Here is a 22,987-nt window from a genome sequence, read left to right on the forward strand (position 1 = left end):
TACACTTACCATCATCACCCTTCATTCCTTCACCCTCACCTTCACCCTTCAGTCTTCACCCTTCACCAAAAAAACCCCTTCACTGGTTCCTTCAAAAAATATATATATATATAGCATGTTGGATGTTTAAAATAAAAAACGGTGAAAGACTTCATACTCTCACGGATAGAGACATACCTCCGTCTGCTCCAGTGGCTCCCTTTGTAATGAGGTTGAAAAGAGCATCTGAATTCATTTGAAGAGCTTCCATCTGGGCCATGAAATGCTCATCACTCTTCATCCTCTCCTCTCTTTCTTGCAAACGAGCCTCTTTTTCTTGCAAGACAGCCTTCATCCTCTCCTCTCTTTCTTGCAAGATAGCCTTCATCCTCTTGCAAGACAGCCTCTTTTGCATCCCCCATTTGCCGCTGTAAATCAGAGATATCTTTTTTCATGTTAGTAATGCGATCATTGACTTCCTGAAATACTTGTTCTCTTTTTCTCTCTGAATATACTATGGCTCCTCCTTGGAGGAGAGGAGAAACATTTGGTTCAGATTTTTTCAAAGATCCAGAGGTCCGAGAGCTACGCGCTACGATTTTTAAAATCAATTTTTTTAAAACAGAAATAAACTCACAAAATTTCCTTAATTAGGCAGCATTTGTGAACGGCTTGACCTTATATAGATTACAGCCTACTGCAATAAAAATGGGAAGGTGCAACAGGAAGAGAAGGAAATCATGATGCCTCCAGCCTCCTTGAAGTGAAGTGAAGTTTAACAGAGATAGTGTCCTGAGAAAAAAAACAGCGCAACAAGCTAATAAAGTAGTGTTGGAACTCCGAGCAGCATTCAGCAAGGATAAGGAGACAACTTCCAACAACTAGGGTTACAATTTAGATTCCCTAATTGTGATCAATTGAAACATACAAGTACAATTACATGCAAATCCCCAATTATAAAACCCTAAATGTGATCAATTGAAACAATTAAGTACAATAACATGCAAATCCCCAAATTAAAAACCTTAATTGTATCAGAAGCTATTAAGTACAGAGCCTTGGTGAGAGCATTGAACCCCGGGCGAATATGGATACAAGTTATGCCTGTATGTTGGTTTTGATTGATAAGCTATCAAGTGCTCAATATAAAATACCATTTCAATGATAAGAAGATAAATAATCAAGTAAATTACGCTTAACAAAGTGCTCAATACAATATTTTTTCCATGGCATACAACAGTAAATTATGCAATTGAATATTTGGCGAAAAAGTTATATAAATTTTTGTGTAAGGGCTATGACTTGAGGGTTTGGTAACATGCAACTGAAAGTGTTCGTAGTAGATTGTACTGAGATTTTAAGGAAAAACTAATTATGAAACCCATAAGAACAATTTTATTTTTTCCTTATAATTTTACTCTTATAAAAATTGATAAATTAAAGTACAAAAAATAAATAAATATCCCAACTTAAGAAGAGGTTATAAATTAGATTCATAGGCACACTCAACAATATTAGTTTTAAATTTTCACTTTGAATTTAATAGTTTCAATATATATATATATATAGAGGGAGAGAGAGAGAGAGAGAGAGGAACAAAAAATAACCATTATCAATATTCAGGAAAAAAAGAGTTAAAACAAAAATATTAACATGGAAAAATAAATAAATAAACTGGTCAAGAAAAATTGTTCGCATCATATTACAAGTTTACAACCCAAAAAATAATAATAAATAAATTAGTTTCCATCATCACTTGCACCCTTCATTCCTTCACCTTCACCAGATAAAGCCAATCGTATCAACAACTTGTATTACACCACAATATTTTGAGTTATAAGAGAGATAGATAGCACACCAAAAGTTGAACTTTTATTACATCAGATATATTTACAGACCTTTCTTGGAGGAAAGGAAGAAGATCTACTAGGAAAAATGCTCCACTTAATTACATGTCTTATTTATTTTATTATTTTTTTTGGGGGTGATAGGCATGGATCATGCATGTACATAGTGTGATAGAGTGATTAGGGCAAGCGCAATGCAGGGGATGAGACATGCAAAGCGCTTACACCAGGAAGGATCAATTGCACATGCCGCAAAAGTGACTCCAATTTTCTCCCATCTTCCTCCTCCTCACCACTACAAAATTTGACACCCCAGAATATATGGATTCCTTCTCCAACAAAGCTATACACAATGAAAAACACTCTTTCTTTCATACCTCTCTCCACCTGAAAATCCATATATTTTGCTAGTCCTCCAGCAAAACACACAAAAATAAAAACAAAACTCACTTTCGCTGGTCTTCTCGATTGCATTTAGCATATGCAATAAGCCTTTGAACCCTTAGGTTACCCCTAAAGGACGAGTTGTAGTCTCGTGAGGATTTCCAGCGAAGATACCCACAAACTTCCAAAATAATACTTCTTTTTTTTTTCTTTTTCTTTTTTATCATTTTTTTCTTTCTTTTTTCAAACACAGAGTAAAAAAAATAACACAAATCAATCCACACCCCCAAATGATATTTGAATTCAACATAGATACGACATAAGTATTGTTGGAAATACATCCAAATTTCAGAGGAGAATTTGTACTTGAAGAAGAGGTGAAGATGGGTCTCAGCATCAGCAAGGCACGATGAGCGGTAGTTTGGAACAATCTTCTTTGCTAGACCTGGGCTATCTCTGGTTTTAAGCCTAGCTGGTCTGTTGTTCCAATTGTGGGAACAATTTCAGTAAACAGCCGAGTAATTCTCCACTGGTTGCGCCTAATAAAGCTTCAAAGCTTTCATCCTTGTCCCATTGGGAGCTAGCAATGAATCCACCGTAATTTTCTCCCATCTTCCTCCTCCTCACCACTACAAATCGTGACACCCCACTATATATGGATTCCCTCTCCAACAAAGCTATACACAATGAAAAGCACTCTTTCTTTCATACCTCTCCCCACCTGAAAATCCAACCTCTTGGTCCCATTTAGTCAACAACCCCATATCCATTGTGGCTAGCGGTACAGAGGAGATTATCTATGTCGTACCTTCTAATTGGGCGATTTTTTTTTTGCACTGGAGGGCCAAGTCATTCCGGAATCAGCTCTCAAAGATGGTGCTAGTCTAGTGGCGACGGTATACTTCATCTGTCCAGAGCGCAATGATATGATCTTCAAGAACAAATCTTCCTTCCAGAGCGCAACCCTCCTCAAGATTTCCAAGGCAATTAGGGAAAAATTGCAATCCAAACGTTTGAGAAGAAGATGGGAATGAGATGCCTTTTTGTCCCTAACAGATTGAGAGGAAGGACCAACTGGCCGAAGGTCTCCACCACCACCCTGTCCAGATGTTGTTTTGGGCCATAGGCCCTAGATATGATTTGGGACATAGTCCCTATAATTGATTTGGGCCATAGGCCCCTAAGTATGATTTGGGACATAATCCCTGGATTTAAGTTGGGGGACATAATCCCTGGATCTAATTTTGGCCATATAGTCAGGGTTTCATGACTATCAGGGCAAGCGCAATGCATGGGATGAGACATGCAAAAAAGCTTACCCAGATAATGTTTTCAGGAAGGATCAGCGTACACAGCGTGACAATAATTGCACATGCCGCAATAATGACTCCAATTTTCTCCAGGATAGCAGCAGCCTTTTTCTTTCTAGGATGGAGAAAAATGGCACTCAGACCACAAATGAAGCCAATTGCAATTGCAGCCACAGCAAAGATGAAAGGCCACTTATCTTTAGCCAAAGTAGTCATGAAAGAAGCGGCAACTTGACCAGCAATTGCAAGGAACGGCATTGCCAACTTCATCTTCTGCGTCGGAGAATCATTAGACTGCAGGGGATATTGGGATGAGGCGGTAGCACCTCTGATTGGATAAGTTGACGTGCCTCTTCCATTGGGCGTCTCAAGCTCGATATTGATCAGTTGGGCTTCCCAAGCTCGATACTGCACTTCATTGGAAGGATCCATGCTATTATTGATCAGTTGGGCGCCATTGGAGTGCTCAAGTGGTCTCGTGCCACCTTGATATTGATCTGATATCCTTATAATACGAGACCCACTGTTTGATTCCAGATACTGATCAATCTTAGGTTGAAAACCACCCATTGCAAGAGCTGTGATGCTGGGATTCGAAAATTCTCCGTACCAGTAATTTTGGCAGGAGTCGCAAAAATGACGTGACCATGACAAGTGGTGGCTGCTGCTGCTGTGATAGCAGATCCATGTGTGGGTGGATTTGCAGCGCGGGCATTGGGAATGTTGCTGTGCATGGAATTCACGCCTCTGCAACATTAGCAGGGGTCCACCACGGGTCCAGGACTCGCAAAAATGGTGTGACTGCGGCAAGTACTGGCTGCTCTGATAGCTGATCCATGTGTCCGGGGATTTGCAGTGTGGGCATTGGCAATGTTCTTCTTCTTCTTCTGGGAATTCATGCATTTGCAACGTTCGCAGGCTTAAGGGCTGCCCGCTTGAAGTAGATGCCTCGTCCTCGCCCGGCAAAGTAGTTGATTTCCAATAAAATGGATTGTCACAACTTTCTTCATCAGCTTTTTTTTTCATTCGGTAATACGGTAAGCTTTCATCCATTGAGGCCTACAAAAAGACACCGGTTTCATCAAAATAAGAATCAATTAAAGACAAACAAAGCAATCAAATGGGAATAGTTTTACCAAGATCCACATGGCACTGCCAATCACATTATGACATGAAGGATTTTTTATTTTATTTTATTTTATTTTGGTTAACCCGGGTATTCGGGAAGGCACGAACCCGAGGGTCCCTCAACAACTCGATTAATCTTCGAGGATCAGGGAAGGACGCTTCTCCACCCGAGTTGAGTAAGTCGGACAGCAAAAGTTAGCAATAAAGAACAATCAGCGGGACTCGAAATTCAGACTTTAGGCTTGCAAAACACCAAAGTCTAGTAAATAAACGCCATATTCTAAGTGGATAGAATTTTTTATTCACCATCAATATTTGTTAGACTATGGAACAAATTATTATTAATATAATATGTATAAAGCACTGCCCAAAATGTATTTGTAGTGATTATTGTTTCGGGTAATGAAGTTGGAAAGTACTTCCGCTGGATAAATTATTAGATTTAATCTAGATTCTTACAAGAGTATATTAATATATTGGATTAATTATAACATTTCTTTAGTCAAATATCATATTGAAAAAATATCTTAATTATTATTATATTATAAATATTTGATCCATTTTTCATCCACGCTCAAAAAGTTATTTTTTACATATAAAAAGACACTATTCTCTTTAACTTTGTATTGACTTATTAAAGGGCTTAAAATGATTTCTATCCAATAAAAGTCATGTTAAGTGACTAAAAATACTCATTGAGATATGGGTTAAGTGCACTTAACTCCCCTTTGATATGCTTACCGGGCATATTGACCCTACAAAACTCCTTTAAATTTTACAAAGGGAAATAATTCTAGCACCAAATAGTTGTAGTGAGTTGTTAGATATATTTTTTTAATTGGTCAATTATGTAATAAATAAAAAAATATTATTTTTTATTTAATTATATTTGGTATAAATAGTTAATTAAAAATTAGGTTAGGTAACTCGTGTGTTTGGTGAGTGAGTATCACTATTATTCTACAAACACTAGCACATGTATGTATGATGGGTTATTAATAATCACAAAGAATCGAATCCAGGTTTAGAGAGAGAGAGAGAGTATGAGCTTGGGGGTTTTCGGGAGCTCAATCTGGTTTCGCCACCTCTCTTGGTAAGCTCCTCCATTGCCGGCTTGTGTGGACGCCGTCGCATCCACGGCCTTGCAGATCATTAAACCACCGTTCTATTCGTTCTTGAAACCCCTTATGGAGGCAATTTCAGTCGAGCCTTGCTTCCTCGCTGTTTAGTCTCGGTATACCGGACCTCCGCCGGTGTTTTACTGGGTTTGCTTCTATTCGACTCAGGAACCTGGGTTTATATTTTTGGGTTCAAGCCCTTATTATGATTATGATGAAGAAGAAGAGTAATTACAGATCTGCACAATGAATATCACATGATCCACATGGATTTCGGCTCACTTTACAAATTGCTAAAGAAGTAATGACAAATTCCTCTAGTTCTTCCATTTGCGGAAGGAAAAAATAAAAAAGACCAGTTGTGTGTTGGGGTGGGTGATGTTGAATGACGGCTATAGTTATTGGTGATTACGGGCGGGCTGTAAGGTTATAGTTATTGGTGATGAAGTGCTTTGAGGTTGGGCGTTGTTTGGTTGTTTGGTGATGAAGGGATGTGAGGTTGGGTTTTGTTCAGTTCATCTCCGATGAATAAAACCCAACTGAACCAGAGAGAAAATAAAAAATAAATATAGAACAAAAAAAGGGCATTTTTGGAAGATAAAAGGACAAACCAGATATGTTGTAATTTTTTTTTTTAAGGGTGAGAGGATGTTTTTGCCCATTTAGTAAACTGCTTATAGCACAAATTTTAAAATAGGGATGATAGTGGTTCTACGGGTATACTTAAGTGGAGTTAAGTGCACTTAACCCTTGAAATATATACGTGAATTATATAGGGTAAAATGTAAGGGTGTAATTTTGGTTAGGTAACTCGAATCTAACATGAGTTCTACTCGTTTTTTTACGAGTTTGGGCAATTATTTTTATAATTAGGGTTGGGCTTGTATTGAACAATCTCAATCCGAATTTAATTAGAGTTGGAGTGCTAGCAACCCTTAATATGAAGGTTTTATCCAAAATTTAAGTCCGAGTTGTAAGTCCGAATTTAAAGTAAAATGATGGATTTGGTTTGAATTAAGTAGTTAAGGTTTATGATAGGTTGGGTTGGAATTAGGTTTAGCATTTTATATGATAGGTTGGACTCAAATTATACTTCAAATCCGTCCCCATAAGCTAGTGTGGTTTTGCTAAAATGACATAGTTTTTGGAGTATTGAACTTAACCAATTTATAGACGCGTTTACCCTCACTAAAACGACATAGTTTCGTTAGTTTTCTTAGCTAAATAATTGAGGTGGCAAATTGTAATCTCTGAAATCAATAGGAAATCGACAACTATGCAACCTTATCTTTTGAACTGACACATATATCATCCCACAAGCCCTCGTCATCATCATCGAGTCCATCAGTTAGTTTAGCGACATTCGCCCTTCACCACGGCATCAACTGCATATTCCGGGCCAGTTATGCCGCCACAATCAACCCTAACGACCCGAATCACCAAACTGGAACTCACCCACTCGCTCCGGACTCACCACAGCACCAACTGCATCTTCCGAGCCGGTTACGCCACTGCGATCAACAGCAACGATCCGAGTCGCCAAACTGGAACTCGACCACTCGCTCTAGACTCACCACGGCGCTGATGAACGGGTTTACCACGATGCGTTTCAGGAGGAGGACGACAAGGGCAATACCAGAATTTCACTCGCGAAGAACCTGATCAGAGTGAGCAAATCAAGATTCTGTCGCCACGAGTTTTGCCGCTGAGTCAACTCGTTCACTTAATGTACTCGAATATGGTGTGGCTGTGTTGACTCGGGGCGAGTCGAAGCCGCGGTGTCGAATTTTACGACGGCGTTTGAGCAATTCTTTGTGCACACGGGTAGGAAGGCCGTGATTGAGCAGGAGGAACGGCGATTGGGTGACGAGTTGATTGAGCCGGCTCGGATGAGTGTGCACCGATTCGGGATCACATCGAGCAGAGATGATTCGTGCACCACTTCAATTTCTTGAGTTTCAAAACAGAGACAGAGAGAGGGAGAGGAGACCACGACAAACCGAGACTAATAGAGATGATTCGTGCCCACGAACGGATATTGAGCGCGATTGAGAGGTGTGTTTGGGTGTTTACATGGATTTTTTTTAATCAGTGCATTGTGAAGAAGATGATGAACAGTTATATATATGTGCGTGTGTGTGTTTTGATCTAATGGTGTGTTTGCACTTTGGGTGTTTAGGAGAATTTTTATTTTTTTTTTTAATCAGTGTTGTGAAGAAGATGGTGAACAGTGATATATGGTATGTATTATATCAGCGTATTGATTTAAGAATGTGGTGGGTGTTAAGAGGTTTTTATGGTTAATGGTCTTATATGGGTATTGGTATCTTTTCATGCTTATAAAGTTGTAAGAGTATTATGGTCATTAAAATTAATTAAAATTATAGTGTGTGTTGCTTGACTGTGTCAATGGTGGTGAGATCTCAACTACAACAAAAATGCATAGTTTAAGGGGTTAGGTGCAATTTTAATATTTCAAGGTTTAATTGCTGATTCTGGTATAATTCGGAGAATTTTTTGCATTTCATCTTTATATTTATATATATATATATTTACAAGAAATGGCAAAACTAATTATTAAAGTATAGTTTACAAACCTCAGGGGTGTAATATTAATTTTTATTGAATTAATTCATCAAAAATATGAAATGATCCAAAACCGTTATGACACTTTAGCTTTTGTATTCCAAAGCAATCATTCTGTGCAAAATCAAAACAAAAGCTCATCTGTTGATCTTCCGTTTCCAACATTTTACACCTAAATATGTGCTCTCTAATAATCCACTAAAGTAAACTATTAACTTATTTTTACACCAAATATTCTATCATCCCATATCATTTCAGGAAAAAAAAGTAATAATAATCATCCCATATCATTATATCATTATTAATAATTGCTTTGCGGAATATTCTAACATTTTTGTATAATTCATATTTTAACAATATAACAGTTGAATTGAATGAATAAAATTCGTATATGTCACTATTAAAAAATATAATAATAATCGTATATGTCACTATTAAAAAATATAATAATAATCGTATATGTCAAAAACTACTTATTAATACGAAATAAATAAAATAAACCCACTTATTAATCCAAAAAATACAAATTGTCTCATCAAAACCAACCATTAAGTAAGATTATTCACACCTATTGCAAATTTGCAAGATAATTGTGTCAACCCATACCCCAGTCTTTGCTTAAAAAAACAAAAAATGGGAAGATCGATTCGGTATGAAAATTTCCCATTTGGATGCCAAGAAAATGGAATACACACCTGAGTCTTAGCGAAAAAAGGGAATGCTCGGCTGCACACTCGTATCATCATCACGGCCCTTCTCCATCTCTTCAGCTGTTTTGCCGCTGGATTAGTGAATGAACCAGAATGATAGGTTTCATCCAAACAATTTTCATATGGATTGCGCGGGTGGGGTGGAAAATCCATGGAAATAATGGAGTTAAAAAAGGAACTATAATCAAACTGGTTTGGCAACTTGCAGTATCTATATATGTTTTATTAATTTTTTGAAAAATAAAAAAATAAATTAAGCCAGGAAATTTACCAGCAACTTCGTAAAGACTTTTATATACTTTCGGTGACGACTTTAAAAGTAAAGTTTCAATAGCAAGTTGGAAAAATAATTATGAAATTGAACTCCACATCCGAAATAGAGGTCCTTTGTGTCCAAATGAAATTTCTGGGAAAGGTACTGCATAATTTCTAGGACTCTTCAATATTAACCATCACGCCGTGTTCAGTCAAGACATCTGATGAATCCTTTCAAACCATTGACTGAATTCCATTGTTGCGAACAACAAGAGATCAATGGAAAGAAAGCCGAGCTTGTCAAGATCTTTTGTTGTTGCTGTTGTTCCTCTTCCTGTCTCCCAGTTTCAAGAGCCTTCTTCACCTCCATCAAACTGTTGTACTGAAATCGCCATTTCAAGTTGTATACTGATCATCAGCTCTGCCATAGCCTTCGTGCTACCCTTACTTCCCTACGAGTACATAGATAAAACTCGAGTTCCAATTATCATCTTCAAAGGCCTCCCATCTATCTTCCAGAAGTTCGTCATATCCATTGTGTTCGCCTTTTCGGCTTCATTTAGCGCTGTGTTAATCCATAGCAAGCCAAAGATTGCAAGGTTTTTCCTCTATTTCTCCATCGTTTCAATGGTAAGTGCGGTCCTGTTCTTATTTTGTGCCATGTCTTCAGCCGCTGCCGGGTGGGCAGACATCTGAGGCGCATCGGAGAATCACTGGATGATCAAGAGGAAGACGAAGAAGAAAAATTTATTGAATAAATGGGCATGTTTTGATGGAACAACCTCTTATATTTTTCCTCTTCATTTGACTTGAAGGCTCATCAGCCTCGAGCGTTCTGTGTCTTTTTGGCGAATTGTTATGAGCCTTGAGGTAACCTTTACTTGTAATATGCAACTTAGCCGCTCCTGGACCCTGGCTCGACCTTAGAGTAAGGTACTAATGAGGGGAAAGAATAAATTAAATCCATATAATGTGCTGTAGATGATATTAATCATATTGTAATTATATTATGTGTAGAGATGATATTAATCATATTGCAATTGTGTTATGTATTGTGGTTATTGTAATTGTATTATGTGTAGGGATGATATTAATCATATTGCAATTGTGTTATGTATTGTGGTGAACCGTGGGCTGACTAATTATCGCAGTCTCACTTTTATCCATTGCATGTGTTGCCAATATATGAGTTGTTTGGGTATGTGGTTTAATTATCAGCATGGATGAGTTTTACTCCATGCAACGGAGTATTTACTCCCGAGCATTGTATTATGTGTTGTATTAAATCCATACTAAAACGATATGGTAAAATTTTATTGTTTTGGAAAATTATCATGCTTCTATCCTATCGTGAGAGTCCTTAGCTTGATTGATCCTATCTCGATTGATCGAGTTGGGACTCTAAGGATCGAGGTTTTCATACTTAGAAATATTTTCAGGGGTCTAAAATGTACCCATCGGTTCCATCGTGTGAGTTAGAACTTGATCGTTAGAGCCGCACTTGATTGTTCGAGTTTTAAATTCGATCAATCGAGTTCGGTCTGGGCGTGAATTTTTCTACGTGACTACGGTTTATAAACTTCAATTTTAATAGTTTCAGTCCAATTACACATACTAAAGCAAAACAGTGAGCTAAAATAGTTTTAAACATGTAATTACAAATAATCACAAGTAAACAACGATTCAGACAAGTTTAACAACAGCGAATCAACGTATGTTCATAGGTCTACTTATAGAATTCAGAAAAACTTAAACGTTTAGAGTTTTAAAATCAAAATCTCATGATAAAAAATAAAAAAATAAAAAATAAAAAAATAAAAGAAAAGAAAAAACAGTTATTAACATACAAATTCATATTTTAAAGATGTGGGAAACTTATAAGTTCCAAAGGAAATAGAAGAGTAGCGATTTGCCTTAAGAATCCATAGCAAGGGTGCTTGCAAACCTCTCCAGATTTCTCTTCCCAAAATGGTGGCCTAGGATTCCTCTATCTTTTCTCGCTCTTTTGTCGCCTCTCTCTTTTTTATTATACGTATAATAATTTAGATATACCTTAATCAGTATATTAGGGTTAAAATAATATAAAAAAGGGTATGGGGGCTAATTAAAGCCTAATGTCACGCCCCGCAACCAAGAGGCTACGCCACGCAGGCGCCCAATAAACGATGACATGGAGCCTGCATGGACCGGAGCTTTCTAGACTTCTCTACACAAATATGGAACATTCTAGAATTCTCTAGATTAGTGTGGAATTGTCTAACATTTTCTAGACTTGTCTAGAGTTGTATAGAATTCCCTAGAATTCTTTAGGCTTGTCTTGTACATTGTAGAAAGTTCTAGAATTGTGTAGATATATCTTTGGAGGATTCTAAACACTTATTCTAGACCACACATTTGTACACATCTAGATTGTTTTTGTAAGGCCAAAGGCCTATAAATAGGAGGTGGGAGTTCATTTGCTCCTCATCAAGCAACCTAAGTTGTAATCTCCTCTCAAATAATACAAGTGTTCATATATTCCCAAACTCTCTTGCTCACTTGCCTAATCTCTTCCTACACACCCAAGTAAGCAAAGCACTTGTCTAGCCTTAGTCTTCACTAAGCTAGCACACTTGGGTAGGCTGACTTAGCGTTTCAAGGGGGGCTTGAAAGTGTCTAAGGCCGCACGTAAGCTTGGAAAGGTCCAAGTCCGTGACTGTTGGTATCAGAGCTAAGGTCGTGAGGCGTCACACCTTGTGTGGAGGAAGCTATGGCGAAGCTATTAGACGTGACTAACACCCAAGAGGAGGAAGCACGTGGTAGGGAAGCAAATCTCCCTCCAGTCGGAGTGAGGACAAGGGCTAGGTCGAAGGACATTATGGCGGGCTTAGAGGCACGTGTGGCAAACATAGAGGGGTCTATAGCTAATGTGTTGGAGCAGCTTGAGGATGGTCACCAGCGCATGGATGGGCTGGAGTCGGAGGACGCTGAGGTCCAGAATGCTGTCAAAGGGTTACTCAATGCCCTAAGTGGTGACTTTCGGCAGGAGCTCCAAGCACTTCGAGAACTTATGTTGGGCGAGTTTGCCACCCTACGTGGCTATGTTGATCAGGAGCTTGGCACTTTCCGAGAGCAAATGGAGGAAATGTGAGTGGACTAAGCATTGTGCAAACTGGCGGTGGTGTCCGGCACAGCTACTACGGGGGTAGTAGCACCCCGGGTTGATATTCCCAAGCCTAAGTGCTATGGCAGGAATCGGGTAGCGAGGGAGTTGGACAACTTCCTATTCAGTATGGAGCAATACTTTGAGGCTACGGGCATGACAGATGAGACCATCAAGATACGTACGGTGACCCTCTACCTCACCGACCATGCCATGTTATGGTAGAGGAAGAAGTATGGCGACATGGGTAAAGGTACGGTCTCTATTGATACTTGGACTGATTTCACAAGAGAAATTAAGAAGCATTTTTATCTTGAGAATGCCGAGGATGAAGCCAGGGGCAGACTCCGAAGGCTAAAACAGGTTGGGTCGATCCGGGACTATATGAAAGAATTCACTAACTTGACTCTTGAGATCCGGATCTATTCGACAAGGACTCTCTCTTCTTCTTCATGGATGGCTTGCAGTTGTGGGCCAAGACGGAGTTGAGGAGGCGTAACGTGCAAGACCTTGCTACGGCTATTGCAGAAACGGAGTCCTTTATTGATTTCAGGTCTAAGAAGGAACCCTCGCCCAAGCCAAAAGACAAAGACAAGGACAAGGGGAGGTATGCCGGCAAAGATAGGGGAGACAAATGCGCTGCACCCCACAAGGATTGGTCCCTTAAGCCAAGTGGTGGCCATGGTGGCAAAGAGGGAAGGGATAATAAGGAGGGAGCACCCAAACCCAAGGGCTCATGTTTCATATGTGACAGGCCACATTGGGTGAGAGATTGCCCTAAGAGGAAGACCCTCAATGCCATAACAAGCCACTACGAGGAGCAACAACAACAACAGGAGGCGCAGATGGGTTCACTGCAAATCTTTAATGCCATCAAGGCTAAAACTGAAGTCCCTAAGGCGGTGGCTAAGGGGCTAATGTTCGTGGAGGCGAGCATCAATGGGACACCCACACGTGTTTTGGTGGACACGAGTGCATCCCACAACTTTATGAGCCTTGACGAGGCTAAGAGGTTAGGCCTCAAGTATAGCAAAGAAGGTAGTTAACTCGGCGGCAAAGGTTATACATGGCATGGCATACAGCGTCCAAGCATACATTGGCGAGTGGGGTGGCCACATAGATCTATCGGTGGTACCCATGGATAACTTCAAACTAGTCATTGGGTTGGAGTTCTTAGACAAGGTGAGAGCTTTCCCCATTCCTTTTGCTAACACTATGTGTATTATGGAAGGCAACACAGCATGCATAGTGCCAGTAAAGCGAGGAGCCAAGTTGGAAGCCCAAGCCTTATCAGCTATGCAGTTCAAGAAGGGCTTCAGGAAGGGTGAAACTAGTTATCTTGCTACGTTGATGGAGACGCCCGATGATGAGCTAGTCATTTCCCTACAAGAAGAAGTGTCTAAGGAGATACGAGCCGTGTTAAACAAGTACACAGACGTGATGCCTAAGGAGGTGCCCAAGAAGCTTCCACCTAGGAGGGAGGTGGATCATAAGATCGAGCTATAACCGGGTTCTAAACTCCCTGCTTTAGTGCCCTACCGGATGGCACTCTAGAGTTGGAGGAGTTACGAAGGCAACTCAAGGAGTTGTTAGATACGGGCTATATTCGACCCTCGAAGTCCCCATATGGCGCACCGGTGCTGTTCCAGAGGAAGAAGGACGGGTCCTTGCGTATGTGCATTGACTACCGGGCGTTAAATAAGGTGATTATAAAAAACAAGTACCCCATTCCTCTTATTGCCGATCTTTTTGATCAGCTTGGTGGAACACGCTACTTTACTAAGCTAGACTTGCGCTCGGGGTACTATTAGGTGCGGATAGCGGACGGAGATGAGCCTAAGACTACATGTGTGACGAGGTATGGCTCTTATGAGTTCCTTGTTATGCCATTTGGTCTTACCAATGCATCTACTACTTTCTGTACTTTGATGAACAAGCTCTTTCATCCCTACTTAGATCGCTTTGTGGTGGTGTACTTGGATGATATTGTTGTGTATAGCATCACTCTAGAGGAGCATATGCAGCACTTGAAGGCGGTCTTCCAAGTCCTACGGGAGAACGACCTATATGTGAAGACGGAGAAATGCTCATTTGCCTAAGAAGAAGTGTTTTTCCTAGGGCATAAGATACAGGATGGCAAGCTGATGATGGATGAGGCAAAGGTGAGGGCCATTCAAGAGTGGGAGCAGCCCACTAAGGTGACAGAACTACGCTCATTTCTTGGGCTTGTCAATTACTACCGCCGCTTCATCAAGGGTTACTTCGTAAGAGCAGCCCCATTGACAGACCTTCTCAAGAAGGCGCGTGCTTGGAGTTGGACAAAGTTATGCCAGGGGGCATTTGATGACTTGAAGATGGCAGTCACAGAGGAGCCGGTACTTAGCTTGCCCGACCATTCCAAGCCATATGAGGTGCACACAGATGCATCAGACTTTGCTATTGGGGGCGTGTTGATACAGGAAGAACACCCCATAGCTTATGAGAGCCGCAAGCTTAATGACACCGAGCGGGGCTATACGGTGCAGGAGAAAGAGATGACGGCAGTCATCCATTGCCTACGTACTTAGAGGCATTACTTGCTCAGGGCACAATTTGTGATCAAGACGGATAATGTTGTCACCAGCTACTTCTAGACACAGAAGAAGCTTAGCCCCAAGTAAGCTCAATGGCAGGACTTCCTAGCGGAATTCACTTATCATTTTGAATATAAGCCGAGCAAGGCCAATATTGTGGCGGATGCGCTTAGTCGCAAGGCCGAGCTCGCAGCTATTAGTCGGCCCCCGCACCCTCTTGTGGAACAGATTAAAGAGGGGTTGCAGCATGACTCTTTAACCAAAAGCCTTATTCAGCTGGCTAAGGAAGGAAAGACTCGGCGCTTTTGGCTAAGGGATGATTTACTTCTCACTACAGGGGATTGACTCTTTGTGCCCAGGTGGGGCAACTTGCGAAAGGAGCTCATACGGGAGTGCCATGACACCAAATGGGCGGGTCACCCAGGTATGTGGCGTACACTAGCACTCCTAGAAGATTCTTACTATTAGCCTCGGATGCGTGATGATGTGGAGACATATGTGAGGACTTATCTTGTGTGCCAACAAGACAAGATTGAGCAATAGCATCCTGCAGGCCTACTAGAGCCATTGCCTATTCCAGAGAGACCATGGGAGAGCGTCTCTATGGATTTCATCACTTGCTTGCCCAAGTCAGAGGGTTGCGGGAGCATTATAATGGTGGTAGATTAGTTTAGCAAGTATGCCACCTTCATACCCGCACTAGTAGATTGCACGACAGAGAGGGCAGTAGAATTGTTTGTTGACCATGTGGTTAAGCTTTGGGGAGTTCCGCAAAACATTGTTAGTGATAGAGACACGCGTTTCACAGGTAGATTTTGGACGGGGCTCTTCAAGAAGATGGGGACGGATCTCAACTTCTCTAAGAGTTTCCACCCCCAATCAGATGGGCAGACGGAGCGCATCAACGCTCTCCTGGAGCTTTATTTGAGGCACTATGTGAGTGCCAACCAGCAAGATTGAGCCAAACTCTTTGGGGTGGCACAGTTTTCTTACAACTTGTAGCGGAATGAGGCTACCAATCACAGTCCATTTGAGGTTGTCAATCACAGTCCATTTGAGATTGTTACCGGACGACAACCTATGACATCCAATGCCATTGCTTCAACTTGCGATGGTAAAAGTCCGGCGGCCTACAAATTTGCCAAGAGGTGGCATGAGCAGTCCAACTTAGCTAAGGTGTACTTTGACAAGGCAGCAAAGAAGATGAAGAAGTGGGCCAACACCAAGCGAAGGGGGGTGGAGTATATAGTGGGAGACCAGGTGATGGTTAAGCTACTACCCCAACAGTTTAAGTCCTTCCGGAGCATGCATAAGGGACTAGAAAGGAGGTACGAGGGCCCGTTCCCCATTGTCAAGCAAGTGGGCAAGGTCTCTTACATGGTGGAGCTTCCACCCAAGTTGAAGATACATCCAGTCTTCCATGTCAGCATGCTCAAGCCTTATCATGAAGACACAGAAGACCTTACTCGGGGCATATCGCAGAGGGCACCCACGGCCGTTGTCACATCCTTTGACAAGGAAGTTGATTGCATCCTTGCGGATCGTGTGATGAACAGGAGAGGTATGCCTAAGTATACAGAGTATTTAGTGAAATGGAAGAACTTGCCAGATAGCGAGGCGAGAACATGAGGATACACTTTGGCAGTTCGCGGAGCATATCCAGCGGTTCAAGCAAGAAGACACGACAAGGGCGTCGCGAGCTTAGGTGGGAGAGAATGTCACGCCCCGCAACCAAGAGGCTACGCCACGCAGACGCCCAGCAGACGATGACACGAAGTTTGCATGGACCGGAGCTTTCTAGACTTTTCTACAAAAGTATGGAACTTTTCGGAATTCTCTAGATTAGTGTAGAGTTGTTTAGCCTTTTCTAGACTTGTCTAGAGTTGTATAGAATTCCTTAAAATTCTCTAGACTTGTCTTGTACATTGTAGATAGTTCTAGAATTGTGTAGATATATCTTCGGAGGATTCTAGACACTTATTCTAGGCCACACATTTGTACACATCTAGATTGTTCTTGTAAGGCCAAAGGCCTATAAATAGGAGGTGGGAGTTCATTTGCTCCTCATTAAGCAACCTAAGTTGTAATCTCCTCTCAAGTAATACAAGTGTTCATACATTCCCAAACTCTCTTGCTCACTTGCCTAATCTCTTCTTACACACCCAGGTAAGCAAAGCACTTGTCTAACCTTAGTCTTCACTGAGCTAGCACACTCGGGTAGGCTGACTTAGCGTTTCAATGGGGGTTTGAAAGTGTCTAAGGCCGCACGTGAGCTTGGAAAAGTCCAAGACCGTGACACTAAGCCCACAAAACCCAAATAGAAATCCTAAACCCATGGTCCAAGACGTTAAGGTTGTGTTTTGGGGGAGCTTCTTACCCCTAGAAGTCCTTCATTACGAAGGCCACTGAAGAAGAACTGTGAATGAAAGGAATTTACTTAAAGAAAGATGTTTGGTAAATTCATTTTTAAAAGTCCTTTTCAATTAAAAATTAATTTACCCACATAATTCAATATTTTTATTGTGACAATGTTACCCTCAGAGTCAAAGCACAAAGACAATTATTTATATAGTATGTGTGTGTGTGTGTGTGTGTGTATATATATATATATATGTAAATATCTATTCTTCATTAGCAGGTTCATCACTTAGATTTGAATACCTTCATCACCATTCATCGACCGGTTCAACTCCTATCTCTCTACACAAAATAAATAAATAGATAAATGTCTAACATTAAATGTGAAACATCGATCACAGAGTCTTTTCCAGGTTAACGGAATCCATGGCGGACCTAAATTGGTTGGATTGCAGCGAAGCACAGAGGTGGTGTGCGAGAGATGCGGTCTTCTCCGCTATCTCATCCGCCATCAATTTCGACACTGCCGGCAAGTAGAACTTGGGATCTAAGAGAGAGATGGCAAAGGAGGAGAAGGGCTATGGACTCTTGCAATAGCACATTGCAACAAGAAAGAGAAAAGACAGTTTGTAATAAAATAAAAAATAAAGGGTAGTATAGGCCAAATAACCATATATGGGGATAAAATAGTAAACCTATTATATTTCATTAACCCATATTGCACACTTTTCGAGAAATCGATTTAAAAGTAAGTATTTTGAGCTTTGGTCCAACAGACTTTTGAGGACTTCCACTTTCTTTAAAAGTCCGTTCTGTAGATGACGCTAAACATCTAGGCCCTGTTTGGGAGAGTTTTCAGTTTCTAAAATTCCTTCTACTAAATCGGCTTTGAAGAATGCATTTTAATGAAAAGAATTTAAAGCAAAAAAGTTGTTTGGTAGGTAAATTTTTTGAAGTTCTTTTAACTATTAACATAATTTAACTTGACAATTATATTCTTATTAAATCATGAATAATAGCAAAGAGTTGAATTGGGAAGAAAGAAAAAAAAAAAAAAAAAAAACATATTTAAAGTGCACAAAGAACGGAAGTAAAAAAAAAAAAAAAAAAAAAAAAAAAACCATAATTAAAGTGATAGATGCAGCAACGATTAATTGGCATAGCGAAGATTCGGTATTCAAATTTAACCCAACCCAATTTACATGGTAGAAGTTTTTTTTTTTTTTTTTTTTTTTAAATTTCCTTGACTACATGACAGAAGTTGAAAGAGATGGAAAAAGAAGGAAAGAAAAATAAAAAGAAAGAGAGAGATGGCAACAAAAATATCCCAAAAAAAAAAAAAATTATATCTATATATATATATATAATTTTTTTTTTTTTTTTTGAGAGAAAGAAAAATTATTTAGAATTTTATATAGGTTGAATTTTGGTTGGGAGTTCATAAATTTTGAAACTCTTCAGGCTTTGAAGTCAAATAAGAGTCAATAGTAATTTTTCCTCCAACTTTTCAATCTTTTTGTTTTTCCTTTGTTGAATCTTTTTTCAACAATATTTTTTTCAATAAAATTCTATAAAATTTTGCTTAGCATTATTTTTTTAATTTTGGATAGAAAACGAACAAAGAAGATGATATGGAAAGAGAAAGATAAAAGTTTGCAATGAAATTCAAAAATGGAAATACGTTAAATAATGTACAATATAGGGATTTTATATTTATTACTTAAAAAAGTGTGTAACTCGCGGGAAGTCAATCAGGAAGCATGTTTTATTGGCTTTGGTCAATCGGGTTTCGAAACCACTTGGACTTTTTAAAAGTTCGTTTTTAAAAAATTTACCAAACGCTTTTTATTATTGGCAAAGGACTTTCTAGGATTAGAAGCCCGTTTTGAAGCTATAAGAAGCCCAGCCAAACAGGCTATTTTTCTAGGAATGCCTTTTGGGGCCTAAAAGTCTGTTTGGAGGCTCCAAAAAGCTCAGCCAAACAAGCCCTAAATATAGTCCAACCCAACACAAGATAATTGAATAAAATAAATACAATTTAACCAATACAAATAAACAATTAATTTAACCCAATCTAATTAAATTAAATCCATTTAATAATTCCTTTAAAAAACAGTGTTGGACCACAAAGCCCGATCTTAACCTTACCCACGCGAAATTACCGACGGTGAAGAGAAGATCTATGTTCGCCACTGCAATTGTCGAAACTATTGGCATCACCGAGCAAATCTTCGTTGCCACTGCAATCGTCGATCATGCCTCTAATTCGTGAGCGGTGGTGGTGATTTTGATTGTTGATGGTGACAGCGGAGGTGGGTTTCTCTTATTCGCGAGCAGTGGTTGCTTTGCCTTTGATCTCGTCGCTTCTGATCTACGACAGTGGTGGTGGTTGTTTTTGATTGTTGGTGGTGACGACGGTGGTATGGTGGGGTTTCTCATGAAGAAGGCGGCGATGGTGGTAGGTGGTGTCAGGACAAAGAGGGTATGGGAGGGATAGAGATAGAGACAGAGAGGGTATATGTTGTGGTATAAGGTAGTGTATGTAAGAGACAGAGGGTATGGTAGGTTAGAGAGAGTTTGAGGGGCAAAAATGAAACTTGTCAATACACAATATCTTTTATTTTTTTCAATAAAAATAAATATTTTAATTTTAAGGTAAAAAATGTAAATTTATATTGATCCCCTGTGGTCAAACAGTTAATATGGACCTTTGTGCTATATTGTTATAACTTTGATCTACATGCACGATATAAAAATTTCTGAGCGTGGTTTCTATAATTTGCCCAAAAAATAATATGGGACTTAACAAAATTTAAAAAGAAATGCAAAGGGATAAAGTTTTTTTTTTTTTTTTTTTGACAACCCAGTCCCACAGCTGCAATACCGGGTAAGTTGACAAAACTAAAAGAAATGCAAAGGGATAAAGTTTTTTTTTTTTTTTTTTGACAACCCAGCCTGTCCCACAGTTGCAATACCGGGTAAGTTGACAAAACTAGAGGTTGGTAGAGGACTCGAACCCTGGCATCCTATGTGGATGTCCCAAGCCTCACCATCACTGTTGGTCCGCCGGGGCAAGGGATAAAGTTTTTAATTTCTCCATAAGAGAAAAAAACCAGTATCTAGTCAAGTAGTCATCTATCCAGCTATGAAATTTCCCTTCAGAAAAGGACTTAAAAAATTAAAGTTTTTAATTTTTCTGTAAGAGAGAAAAACGAGTATTTGCCTATCTGGTCAAGTAGTCTTCTATCCAGCTATGAAATTTCCCTTCAGAAAAGGACTAAAAAAATTAAAGTTTTTAATTTCTCTATAAGAGAGAAAAACGAGTATTTGCCTATCTGGTCAAGTAGTCTTCTATCCAGCTATGAAATTTCCCTTCAGACTAAAAAAATTAGCATTTTTTATTTTTTATTTTTTTATTTTTTTGGGACTAGTGGCCCAATAATACCATATTTTTGACCTCTATTAGCAGTCTTCCTTTGTGTGCGGAGAAAATGGTCATATGTCCCTAAATTAGTCAAAAGTCTTGACTTTATCCCAAAGCATATGGACTAAGCTAGTCTTGAACCGTGAGGATAGAAATGATGATATCCCAAAAACTACCCATTAACACTGACAATTTCATCTGATTTATATAATGGGTAATTTAGTAATTTCATATGAATCCCTTCTATATCCATTCAAGAACTTCTTCCGAGCGAAAAAAATTTACTAGTACACACAGAAATGGGGAGGCAATTTCTATGCATAATGTTCACGCTTAGTCTAGTGATTGTTGGCAGTATGGCAATTGGTGAGACTGCTTCTAATGTGAAAGCTACATACCATTTCTATAATCCTGACCAGAATGGATGGAACTTGACTGCTGTTAGCGCTTACTGTTTCACCTGGGATGCTAATAAGCCCTTGGCATGGCGGAGCAAGTATGGCTGGACCGCCTTCTGTGGCCCGGTCGGGCCTCGTGGCCAGGCAGCCTGCGGCGAGTGTTTGCTGGTAAGCCATGAAACATCCATTTTTCTGTTTTTGTTTCTCCTTTCAAGATCTTGTTTTCCTTATGGTTTTATTAGAAAATTTTAATTTTAGATCCTCAATTGGGATCTTTTGAAGAGGGGTTTGGTGAGATTGTTTCAAATTCTAGGATCGGTTATTAATCCCTCTGGTGGGTGGTATAACCTGGTTCACGTGGTAGCTTATACATATTATTTTCTTTTTGCTAGTGTTTCAATAACGAGTATTTATATCTTTTTTTTCATTCGTTTGTAATCTCTTTTACTCCGTCACACCTCCTTCCCACATGTTATTCGCGCCACTCACAAACACACAGCCATTGACGTCCTCTCCTTGTGCTTCACAATCTCTGTAAAAATAAACCTTAGATCGTTCATCAAGGCTGTATCTCAAGCTCAGGAAAGTGATCGATAATGACGAAAGCACCAGCGGCTCATCCCCAGACAACCCTCAATCGGGAAAATTAAGGCTTCTCGTTCTTTAGCAGTTCTTCCTTTCGTCAAGAGCCATTTGTGGAGGTTATGTATGCTCTTCGTTCTCTGCAAACCTAACCATTAAATCCGTATTCATGGCTACTGTGAACAAGGGGCGGCAAAGCACTAGTAGGGGTGGCAGAGTTGCTGATTTGGGAAATTTTGGGTAAAGGCTTGCTTGGGTGTGCTGCTTGATTGTAAGGACCGGCTTGGGTGTAACTTGGAAATTAAGGGCATTATTGTCCTTTTATGCTTCTAAGGGCACTATGGTTATTTAAAATGAAGCAACTAATTTTCACCATCAAATCTCGCCAGGCCTTGGCCGGGTGAGGTGTTCTATAAAAAAATTTGTATAGTTCAAGGATTTTCTACAATTTTGGTAATTGAAGGGATTGGTTACAGGTTTTAATAATTCAAGAAGGTTTCTTGCATTTTATTTATTTATTTATTTATTTTCCTAATGACAAGGTGAGAGCAATTGTGTGAGTTTTTTTTGACTAGGTAAAATATATATATACATACATCCACGAATTGACGCAATTCTTGGAATAATATGAGCAGGTTACAAACACAGGTACCGGGGCTGAAGAAACGGTCAGGATTGTGGATCAATGCAGCAACGGAGGGCTAGATTTGGATGCCGGTGTGTTCCAAAAACTAGACACAGATGGAAGGGGCAATGCCCAGGGCCATCTTATGGTGAACTACACGTTCGTGAATTGCGGGACTGAATTAAGCAAGACCCAATTACTCTACTTAGATTGCACATTAGATAAATAAATAAGAGCTTGTGAAAAAATAAATTCCAGGAACAGAAATGATTAATCGTTCGAACTCGGAAGACCAAAGGACCAGTCACCTACCTTCAACAAATCTTTGGGTAGTGGGTTCCATTAATATATTTTCAAAGTTACTATTACCGTACCATATAAATATCATAATCAAATATTGCAGCCAGCCACATGAGTTGCTATTGCTAGTTATTCCGGACCTTCCGGTTGCCCTAAAAGGGTATGTGAGCAGACGCTCTTACTCCGACCATTGCTTCAGAATTATGTGCCCCAGTCGTTATGTATCTTGGAAAGGACTATGCCATCTATGAAGATTGAATTAAACTAA

The 22,987-nt window shown here is 39.7% G+C and overlaps 2 protein-coding genes across 2 annotated transcripts; one reads left to right on the top strand and one right to left on the bottom strand.

The window, feature by feature from the left end:
- Window positions 1-1,865: 1,865 nt before the first annotated feature.
- LOC132294720 (uncharacterized) lies at window positions 1,866-9,239 on the bottom strand. Its single transcript, XM_059792685.1, has 2 exons — window positions 9,048-9,239; window positions 1,866-4,579 (listed from the first exon to the last, which is right to left on the bottom strand). The coding sequence occupies exons 1-2, from the start codon at window positions 9,213-9,215 to the stop codon at window positions 3,467-3,469; spliced, it is 1,281 nt and encodes a 426-aa protein (XP_059648668.1). The 5' UTR covers window positions 9,216-9,239; the 3' UTR covers window positions 1,866-3,466.
- An 11,718-nt stretch (window positions 9,240-20,957) lies between these two features.
- On the top strand, window positions 20,958-22,987 carry LOC132294722 (pathogenesis-related protein PR-4-like). The gene is made up of 2 exons (XM_059792687.1): window positions 20,958-21,380; window positions 22,430-22,987. The coding sequence occupies exons 1-2, from the start codon at window positions 21,114-21,116 to the stop codon at window positions 22,646-22,648; spliced, it is 486 nt and encodes a 161-aa protein (XP_059648670.1). The 5' UTR covers window positions 20,958-21,113; the 3' UTR covers window positions 22,649-22,987.

This window comes from Cornus florida, unplaced genomic scaffold (genome assembly GCF_030987335.1).
Source record: "Cornus florida cultivar Cherokee Brave unplaced genomic scaffold, ASM3098733v1 CherokeeBrave_3.0.0_Hap2_Chr02, whole genome shotgun sequence".
NCBI lineage: Eukaryota > Viridiplantae > Streptophyta > Magnoliopsida > Cornales > Cornaceae > Cornus > Cornus florida.

Coding starts and splice junctions, on each gene's coding strand:
- LOC132294720 (XM_059792685.1), bottom strand. CDS start 9,215: ATGGATTTTCCACCCCACCCGCGCAATCCATATGAAAATTGTTTGGAT. Junction 4,580..9,047: donor CTTTTTTCGCTAAGACTCAG/GTGTGTATTCCA, acceptor GTCTTTTTGTAG/GCCTCAATGGATGAAAGCTT.
- LOC132294722 (XM_059792687.1), top strand. CDS start 21,114: ATGGGGAGGCAATTTCTATGCATAATGTTCACGCTTAGTCTAGTGATT. Junction 21,381..22,429: donor CCTGCGGCGAGTGTTTGCTG/GTAAGCCATGAA, acceptor TAATATGAGCAG/GTTACAAACACAGGTACCGG.